The sequence below is a fragment of the Hesperophylax consimilis genome, chromosome 27 (genome assembly GCF_061612785.1).
Source record: "Hesperophylax consimilis isolate HC1 chromosome 27, BYU_Hcon_1.0, whole genome shotgun sequence".
NCBI lineage: Eukaryota > Metazoa > Arthropoda > Insecta > Trichoptera > Limnephilidae > Hesperophylax > Hesperophylax consimilis.
Window position 1 is genome coordinate 23,232,586 of NC_142862.1, and position 10,305 is coordinate 23,242,890.

The 10,305-nt window shown below is 34.7% G+C and overlaps 1 protein-coding gene across 1 annotated transcript; it reads left to right on the forward strand.

Annotated features, from left to right (window-relative positions):
- The first annotated feature begins 6,118 nt into the window (after positions 1-6,118).
- Positions 6,119-9,838, forward strand: LOC149410789 (peroxiredoxin-6-like). The gene is made up of 5 exons (XM_089648340.1): positions 6,119-6,290; positions 6,803-6,978; positions 7,748-7,946; positions 8,622-8,682; positions 9,794-9,838. The coding sequence occupies exons 1-5, from the start codon at positions 6,202-6,204 to the stop codon at positions 9,836-9,838; spliced, it is 570 nt and encodes a 189-aa protein (XP_089504466.1). The 5' UTR covers positions 6,119-6,201.
- The last annotated feature ends 467 nt before the right edge of the window (positions 9,839-10,305 follow it).

A 10,305-nucleotide genomic window follows, 5' to 3' on the forward strand; every position in this document is an offset into this window, starting at 1 on the left:
GGGGAGTCAAGCACGTGAATTTTAAAAAGGTGAGAAGGAACGGAAGAATGTCCAATCCTCATTGGAAACCTTGTTGAAACCACGGTTTTGGTGAGATATTCCTTTGTATTGAGGCATAGCAAGCTCCTTTGGATTGACTAGCAATGTGCCAATACTCTGCTCAAACATTGCGGGATGTATCTTTGAGAATGAAAAAAAATGTCACATAGGGGAATGTGGTTTACTAGGGTAAAAACAGGGTTGGATACTCCTTGTTTTGCCAAGGAATCCGCGATGTCAACATGTCCAAGAATCCAAATGTGTTTCTTTATTATGATAATTATGACAGTGACCATTAATGAAAGTCAACAAACCAATTTCCAATTCAAGTTTGTCACTACGACGAATGAATTTGGGAATATAATATTATGTCACACGCGGAAACAAAAAAGTGGCATTAAAATTTGTTTGAAAACAATTGTTTTTCTTGAAACATGCTTAGCTTTTAAGTATTATGGGTTGCACGCTTGCACGCCATTGGTAGCATGCATTCTATTACCTACAGTGAGTTTTCCTATTTTCCAGAATAAAAAGTTAATAGATATGTATATTTAATTTTAAGTTTAAAATTTTAAATATTAGATAGGTACCCTACCTACTTAATACTTACCTACTGTCGAGTAAACAATATATAGCCTTACAACATAATCTAGAAGTGGAATAAATTGAACTTTTTTTCATTACTATGGCAATACCGATTTTAGAACAAGAATGTTCGAATATTTGATTTCCGAATATGATAGGATGACTGGATGGGAAATAGAAACATGAATTTCCTTAAAATGTGAATAAAATAATCTCTTTTCAGGAATAATTATCACTAATTTCTGAATACCGTTTCCGTTTGATATTCAAGTGAAAATTATTTACATGAACATAGATAGTGCTTTTTTTAGGGTTATTCTATTTTCTACAATCTTTATTGAATCAATTAACATCTTGATGTTGCCATTAACCATTTAAAAGATCGCAGCGCCCTCCTTTGTTGTCATGGGTCTAAAAAGCCCTGGACGGAGCAAATCGAAAATAATTTGAAGCCGCGGGTTGTATGGGCAAAATGTATAGAAATGCAAAATTAAATTTCTTTAATGACATATCTCATTCCCTGTGTCATCAAATATTCAAAAAAATCATAATCCGTTATACCTGCATTAATACGAAAATAAAATAATTATAAGTTTATTATAACTTTTACAAACTTCTTGTCTGCCTCCATGGATAAACGTGTGCAAGTTGATACAATCTATACCGACTATAGCAAGGCTTTTGACAAGATCAACCACAACATTCTGCTTAGAAAACTTGCTAATCATGGTATTCATGGAGATCTCCTTCGTTGGTTATCCTCATACGTAACAAACAGGTCCCAGGCTGTGACAGTGGGTGGATTTTCCTCGGTCTGGAAAATCATTACTTCCGGTGTGCCTCAGGGGTCCATTTTGGGTCCTTTGCTTTTCTCTATCTATATTAATGATATTACGACATGTTTTCACAACGCTCAAATTTTACTATTTGCTGACGATATGAAGATATACCTTCCTATAAGCTCCCCGGACTGTTCTGCGCGTTTACAAGCAGATCTTGATCGACTGACGGATTACTGTCTCAGAAATAAGCTTTTTATCAATATTTCTAAATGTTGCAAAGTCACATTCACACGTAACCGTGTGAAAATACTGCATGATTACACCATTTCTGGATCGATTTTAACAAATAAAGACTATGTGCGTGATCTCGGGGTTTTCTTGGACTCTAAACTTACCTTTGATAAACACGTTGATAACATTGTCACCAAAGCATCAAAAAGTCTAGGTTTTGTACTGAGAACATGCAAATTTTTCAAAAATTATACAGATAGACATATCTGACTCTCTACAATTCACATGTTCGTCCTCACCTGGAGTACTGTTCACCGGTTTGGAACCCGCGCTATATTGTTTATGTTAACAGGTTAGAAAGAGTTCAGGAACGATTTCTCAAATTCCTCAATTTTAAATCATTTAACATATACAACTCTTACGACGAAATCGAGAAATATTTTCGAATCACGAAACTACTCAACAGGAGGATTGTCGCTGATCAGAAGCTCTTGTATAAAATTATTAACTCTAAAGTTGACTGCCCGGAGTTGATGAACAAAATAAATTTCCATGCGCCAATTCGATACAGCAGACAAAATACCCTTTTCTACATTGATAGATGCAATACCAATTCCAACCAAAATGAATTTATGCAAAGGACATGTAACTACTATAATAATAAATTTGCAAATATAGACACTCGTGCTGACATATTCACTGCTAGTTACTATCACTACAGAATTTCATTGTATCACATTCTAACTCATATTAACCACTGTTAAAATGATTGTACCTAATATTTTAATATTACTTGCGTGGCAACTTTTCCTCATCCCTCTCCTCCTCCCGTTCCAACCCAAGTCTATTTAAGTATAGTTAAAATCACTTTTATATATTGCTGTTTATGGTAGGCATATTATAGGTTTATCGTTTACGGGTTAGTTTTATGTTTCTATATATATCTGTGAACATTAATAATTGGTCTATTTTTTGTTATTCTCTTATGTACATTATATTACTAAGACTGTTTATGTTCCTAAAATAAATAAATAAATAAATATAATATGATAATTATAAGTTCTTTGCATAAGAATCAGTTCAAAAGTACAATATGGCTGCCAGGCAATTTCCCTAGATTCGGCTTCAGTCCGAGCTTTTTAGGTCCATGTTTATTGTCTACATTCTTTAGACGACCTATATCCGTGCAGTCGGGGTCGGCCATGGACCTAATAAGCCTTAAGGGCATTTTCGGTCCATGGGGTCGGCATTATAAAAAAATAACAATCTAACATAACCTATCCAAATAGATATTAAAACTACATTTTATTTTACTCAACCTAACCTCAACGAAGGTCGAAATTCATTGCGTGTATAGAACACTTAAACATCTAACGAAACAATGTTCCATCATTAATTTCACCAATCAAAACATTACACGATCATTTAACGCTGCTTCAATATTGAGAGCTGCTAGTTTGATAAAAATTTCAAAAGACATGATTAAAGTCGTTAATATCAAATTTTCCCGTCGAATTGGCGACGAAACAAAATATGGCGGCCATTGATGAAATTCGGAAAAAATAAAATTATTCTGACCTTAATTTGCCGCGCGGACGAACAAATAAATGGCATCTTCCCACGGGTGAGTACCTACCATTCAATTTACTGATCTAGGTAAGTACCTACCTACCGTATTAACTCGAGCAAGTAGGTACCTACTCTAGAGTTTAATTTTTTTATTTAAAAGGCTTCCTACCGTATTGAAACTCGAGCAGGTTCCCGCTTTGTTTTTTTTAACCTAAAAGGTACCCTCCAAGTGAGTGGTTTATTAATGGTATCTAACAACAAATACCTGCGATTGTGTGTATTGGCTGAGAGAATAAAAAAAAAGAAGAACACGAGACATGCGTGTTTCTTGATCCAAAAGTCAGACTATTCATTGCCTAAATCTCAAATACAGAACTACTGTACTACATCAATATGAAATTTTAATTTTGATCAAATGAGATGACCATATGTTATATATCAAGCAAGTTTACGAGAGACAGAAGCTTCTAACTTTTTTGCGACATTGGTTTCCATTCTAGGTTAAGTTATAAGGCATTTTAATATGTATTATTTACTAGGCGGCTGAGATAAATCAAAGTCAAGCTGTAGATATTGCCGCTATAAAAAAATCAACCAGTATTTTTTTGTTTGTTTTTTGTGCTGATTTAGGATTAAACCTTCCTACTCAGCGACTTTTGTGAACTTTTAAAACTTTAAAATATATAATACTTTTGGCGGTGAAAATCTCAAATCATATCTAATAGTTGGTATGAGTATTTTTTTTTCATTTGACTGAAGCTTTTTCGTTTGGATTGGACTTTACTTAACAGAGACTGGAGTCAACCGCGCTAACAACTGATCCAAATCCCGATTGCGTAGGACCGACATTAATTTCTATATGAACTGCTGTAATGTCATCCATTTTCAGAGAAGTGAGCTTATGTTCGCGGGTGTATGCGTGATTGCCAATAAAAGTTGATAGAATGCATTGTTATCGATAACGAGTATATATGCTGAGTTTCAGCTCGATAGGATCTTGAGAAGTGGGTTTATTTCCACTTCCAAGATTTTCATTCATTCATTTATAGAAACAAAATCAAAATTCAAATAGATATAATTAGTAGGTATTTAAAACATGGGACTCCATGGGACAATGCATTTACGTGGCATTTTTAAATTTTTTTTTATGATTTATAGCAATCTTCTGTTGAATCTTAGACTACCAGTAACACTTAACAATATATATTTTTTTGGTATAACTTCTTGAGTAAAACCTCAAATTGTAATATTTAATTTGAAGACAATATTAGCGATTCCTAAACGAATATTTTAAACAGAAAAATCAGAAAAAGATACGGTCACATCTAGGACTCGAACCCAAGACCCTTGCCTTGCGGGGGCACCGCTCTACCAACTGAGCTAATGAGGTCTTATCTCCTTCTGTCATATTTAACTATATTATACTTCGAATAAGAACTACCAACATTGCTTTCATTTTTCTTAACGCACATTTTTATTGACCGCCATCTTTATGTGTGAAAAAATTAAGGCAATGTCGGTAGTTCTTATTCAAAGTATGATACAGTTAAATATGATCGAAAGAGATATGGTTCCATACTGCTAATCTGCCCGAATTTTTTATCCCTTACAAAATATTTACTAACAAAACACGCATTAGAGACGCCATCATGACAAAATCAATGAACCTGGAAAATTCAAAGATGCGATCATTTTCACAATTTGGTAGACGAGCCCGTACGGATTCAAATCGCCGCGTGTACGGCAGTTACAGTGTGTTATGGATTTTTTTTTTTACAACCTAATAAAAAAATCAAAAATTTATTTACCTGCGTTGACATTTTTAGAAGACGAACGGCCACGCTGCCCTTTTCATAAAAAAATGGATTTGGGGCCAAATTACGAAAAATCATTTTTTTAATCATAAGTATAGTAAATGTCTAGTATATTATGTATAAATTCCAAAATTAAAAATTCCAGCTACTTGTCGTATATAAAAATTTAATTTCGACCCAAAAAATGCCTTTTTTATAATGTGCTTTTTTTATTCATTATATTTGAACGGTAGGTAGAGGAAGATTGTGTTTTAATAATCATAAATAACTCATCAATAATGTCGAAATTGTTTAAAAAATCACGCAAAATTGAATTATTTAATGCCCTAGACATCATAATTTAAAACAAAAATAAATAAAATAGCATATTTCTGAACCAAATATTTGCTACACCTTTTGATTAAAAGAATAATTTTTCTGTTTAGTTTAGTCTGGACTCAAACCAAATTTAAGTTTTGTATCAAAAGGGCCATGCGCCGTTTTCCTTAATTGTAGCTATTGCTCGTGAACACAGAATAAAGAAGCATATTATTCTATGGTTAGAATAGAATGAAGCGATGAAAGAACAGAATGACACTCGGCGGCAAAAATATTCTTACTTGAATAAACAGAAAAAAAAAATCGAGGTTGTACTTTTTTGGGAGGCCGAGTTGGCAATCCTCAATGCTGGGAAAATAAAATGAAATATTCATTCGTAAATCTCATTCGACATGATGTATTAGATTGTTTTGGAACACATAGGTACATAGCTGCTGAATTATTTTTTTTGTAATAATATTATGACGGTTTGAAAGTTTTGGAATGTATATGGCGCGAGTAAAAGATTTCACAAACAAATAATAAAACGAATAAATGTAATCCTGTTTTAAAACGAACAAAAAACATACCTACATTTACTTATTAGGAACTAAACAATAATACGGCGAGCAATAACAAGCTTTATGTAATCTTTTTGTAAATAAAAAAAGGTTTTGGAACTGGTACTTGACAGAGAATATACGTTTAAAAGTTTTGGAATCTATGCGCGAAATTTCAAATAATCACTAGCCATAAAGTTTGCGGAAATCGTTTCCGTTTTCGTAATTTGAATAAAATAAATCTATCGGCTGCCGATAAGTTTTCATTTCCCGCTGTATCGTAACTATTTCCTGCATATCAACAGATTTTCAATCTAAAACAAAATGATACTAACTATTGGAGAACCTTTTCCAGATTTTAAAGCCAAGACAACGATGGGAGATATCCAATTTTATGATTGGCTTAATAAATCGTGAGTTTTGTTAACTTTTTTTTTAATACACTGCCATTTTGAAAATTAAGTTTTGTTATATAATCAATTTTTCTTATAGCTTTCTTGTAAGATTTAAACATTCCAAGTAACGACATTCCAAGTAACGACATTCAAAATACCCCGTTTAAATTACTCCTGCATAAATCTTGACTTTGGAAAGCAAAAACCCATACCATATTGTTTTCAGTTATTGGTTTATATTTTATTACCTTTCACTTATTCACATATCAACTCAAAACTCCTGAATCAAAGCAAGCGAAGCATCACTGAATATTTTATTTCTTAAATTAGCGAAAACAGGCAATCAAAACAGCGATGGATGGATGTAATCAATATAACATGCTGGGAAGAACTAGCATTATTTATCCATTTGTCAGGCCCATCTCCCTTGTTTGTATTATCTATAATCTTATTAAAGGTGATATAGGTTATGAGGGAAACCTCATAATTCAACAGAATAATATATATATTCTTTCTGGTTCCATGTCCAGCTGGGGCCTGCTTTTCTCAGTGAGCAGGGACGGAGGTGGCATGTGCTCCTCGGAGCTGACGGGGTTGGCCGACCTGATGCCGGAGCTGCAGCGGCGAAACGTCAAGCCTCTGGGCCTTACCTGCGGCTTTCTGCAGGTACAACAGCAGTGGATGAACACCATAACCAACGCTTCAGGTAAACCAATCCATCTAAGAAATCTACATATATTAACTGACTATCACCCGTAGATAACAGAAGCAAAGGAGGTTGTATGAAACCGTGCATCATCAACATTGTTCACCCATACTACTGCAAATCGCATAAACACACTGCAGCATCCCGCATTAGTTTCTACCTTTTTATTAACATTAACTCCACACAGGAGTGTTGAAGACGACCATGTTGTAGGAAGGAGGAAATACAGAGGCTGGAAAATCGTTCCACAGCCGAGCTGTTGAACACAAGAACGAGGCGTAAAAGCGACCCATTCTAATGTGACAAATATCAACCGTGTACAAATGTTTGGCGCGCGGTTTGCATTTTTCCCGATTATGCACATTATTATTACAGAAAGGTTTTGCCAGGTATTTTGGGGCTCCGGACTAGAGGTGGCTGCCAAATTTAACAGTGGGGCGCACTTGTGATTTGTACAGGGTCAGCCGTTGTTTACTATTAAAGTATCTGCGGGCCCTGTACAGAACACCCATCTTCAGTGAGGCTAGCTTGACTCTGGCTTCGATGGAACCTCCGTGCCTGATCTGGTTACACCAAGCATATCAATGGAAGGCATGTTAGGAAGATTACTTCCGTTGAAGGAGATTAGATTGTCATTTCGATCACACCAAATGCATAACTTCATTGTTCATTGCTTTGATAGTCTGTACAGTTTGGTCATAACTCGTCGACAGTCCGCACGCTTCCATGCAATGGATGAATTTAATTTTAAAATTTTACTTATCTCCAGGTGGCAAGATGTCCCAATTTCTATTCCCCATCATCGCAGACCCCGACCGCCGCCTGTCCTGCTTGTGGGGCATCCTGGACTCAGACACTAGGGATGATGAGCAGATTCCCCTGGCCGCTAGGGCTGTGCTAATGGTGGATCCGAGCCACAAACTCCGATTTGTAATGGTCTACCCGGCCAAAACGGAGCGTAACCTGGTGTGAGTTGATATTGTAGTCATGATTAATGACGTTAAAAAGGTAATCCCTAGAAGTGATCTATAACAACTTGAACGAAAACTGATTTCGCTAATTTACAGACCATTTGAAGAACCTGCAGGGTTTTGCAATAAATATGGTGATATTACAGATTCAGGTCAGATTTGTTTATTGACAAATCACCGAAAGTAGGACAGTCACGCCGCCTCCCGAGGTCTGCGCATGTTGGTTTGTTCCCTTTTCTCTGATTGACTGGTCTATTAATTTTTATGTCTATGATTTTGACATAATATGAAAATATTTTATCAATATTCACCAGAAGTAAGGTAAATTAAGCTTACTTCGGACAAACGAGACACGTCCACAACACACTTCTATCAGATTATCTCTTCAGTGCGTGCATGTCAGTATTTTTACTCAAGGTACGTTATCAACATGTACTTACACAATACACATGCCATTTTGTGTGTCAGAGATTTTTACGCGATAAAGAGCCAACCGCAGGTTGCTTTTAGTCACGCTTTAGAATTATTACTATAAAAAATTGTATTATCTAGAAAAAGTATCACATGCGACTGTATTGCCATGACTAAAAAATTGATGTGTAGGGAAATTAAAACTTGTAATAAAAACCTTGAAATATGCTGAAAAAATAATGGAAGACTGATTTTTTTCAGAGAAATACTTCGTATAATTGAATCCCTTCAACAGACAGATCGGAAGAAAGACGAAACCAAAGTAAGTAAAAAAAACATTTATGTATCCATAATGTTCGGAAACTCGTAGTACCTAAAAAAAATAATTTATAGTTGATCTGAGCATTACAATTATATATTAAGGCGATGCACTACGTCGTGTAGTATTTTAAATTAAGCCGCTATCAATAACAACCCTTACGTAGATGGCGATCAGGTTTAAATTCCCGCTTAACACCATCTGCCTGTTTTGATTTATGCAAGAAAAAAACAAGGCCAAAAAGTGCCTTTTATTTTATTTTGTGGATGTTCAGGCATACATATTTCTTTTTTTTTTGATCATTTTATAAATAACTTAATTCGCCACATTATACAATAAAATCATAACCGAAAATGGGTTCGTAAGTAGGAGATTTTGAACTTTAAAGCAGTTTTCATAGGCCTATACATTATTTTTTTCTGGGCTTATAAAAATACTTAGGACGGGTTGTTTCGGAGAATCTGAACAATTCATCAAATTTCAACGTTCATTTTCGGGTTCTGTGAAAGACTTATTCAAGTTCTGTTTTTATATCATTGTAGGCTAGTTGCTTGACAAAACTGAAATAAAAACAGAACTTGAAAAAATCTTTCACAGAACTTGAAAATGAACGTTTCATGAATTGTTCAGATTCTCCGAAACAACCCGTCCTTACTCTATTATTTCAAAGGCCAAGATGTTTTCTACTCGCAGTATTTAATTAAAGCATCTGAAACATTTCTAGGATACCAAATTTTCAAACCAAAAACACATGATTTTGCATTACTACGTATGGCATCGCCTTAAGTTTTTTTCGGCAACTAGGGGTTAAAAAATACGAACTTCGACCTCCATTTTACTTGGAAACGAAAGCTAAAATCAATAAAGTTATGTATATGTTCGCGTGAGTATGCGTGATTGCCACCAAAAATTGATAGAATGCATTGTCATCGACAACAAGTATATCTGCCGAGTTTCAGCTTGAGTCAGGAAGTGCATTAATTTTCTCTTCCAAGATTTGTATTCATTCTTTCACAAAAACAAATAGACGTATTTACAAATATGTACATAGTGATGAAACAATGTGACACCTGATAGAGTAATGGTGTTTTTAATTAATTTATTTTTATTTCAGGTGCATCGTGAGTCACCACCACTGCTTGATGCATTGGCAATGTAAACATCAAACAAAAAATGTGATCAAACCATCCTCAAAATGGATTCATTCAGCTATTTGTCTCATTAAAATATATTTATATAAATTACCGTAGATAATAGAGAAAAAGGATATGGGCCGTGAACTATGAAATTGTGCAATCAACGCGTGTCACCAATACTACTGCACTTGCCCCGCCTTTGTTTCCACCTACACACCAAGTCTGTGGAGTTCGGTTGTAGCTTGACGACAATCAGCACGCTTTCATGCTATTTCTCCCTTTGTTTCTATTATCTACGGAGATTTCTTTTGTCACAATCTTATTCCGCTTTTATTTCATTGTCGTGGAAGTTTAATTTTGTTGGTACATAAATTCTTCCTAAAATATATTATTATTGTTAAATAAATCTATTTCAATTTCAATTTTGTTTTCTTCAATGTATGAATGAAATGGAACCTTGGAAGTGGAAATTAACCCACTTCCCGATATG

What these genes read in the sequence shown, in the direction of transcription:
- LOC149410789 (XM_089648340.1), top strand. Translation starts at nt 6,202, where the DNA reads ATGATACTAACTATTGGAGAACCTTTTCCAGATTTTAAAGCCAAGACA. An exon ending in TATGATTGGCTTAATAAATC is followed by an intron (nt 6,291 to 6,802) that starts GTGAGTTTTGTT and finishes TTCCATGTCCAG; the next exon opens with CTGGGGCCTGCTTTTCTCAG. An exon ending in AAAACGGAGCGTAACCTGGT is followed by an intron (nt 7,947 to 8,621) that starts GTGAGTTGATAT and finishes GATTTTTTTCAG; the next exon opens with AGAAATACTTCGTATAATTG.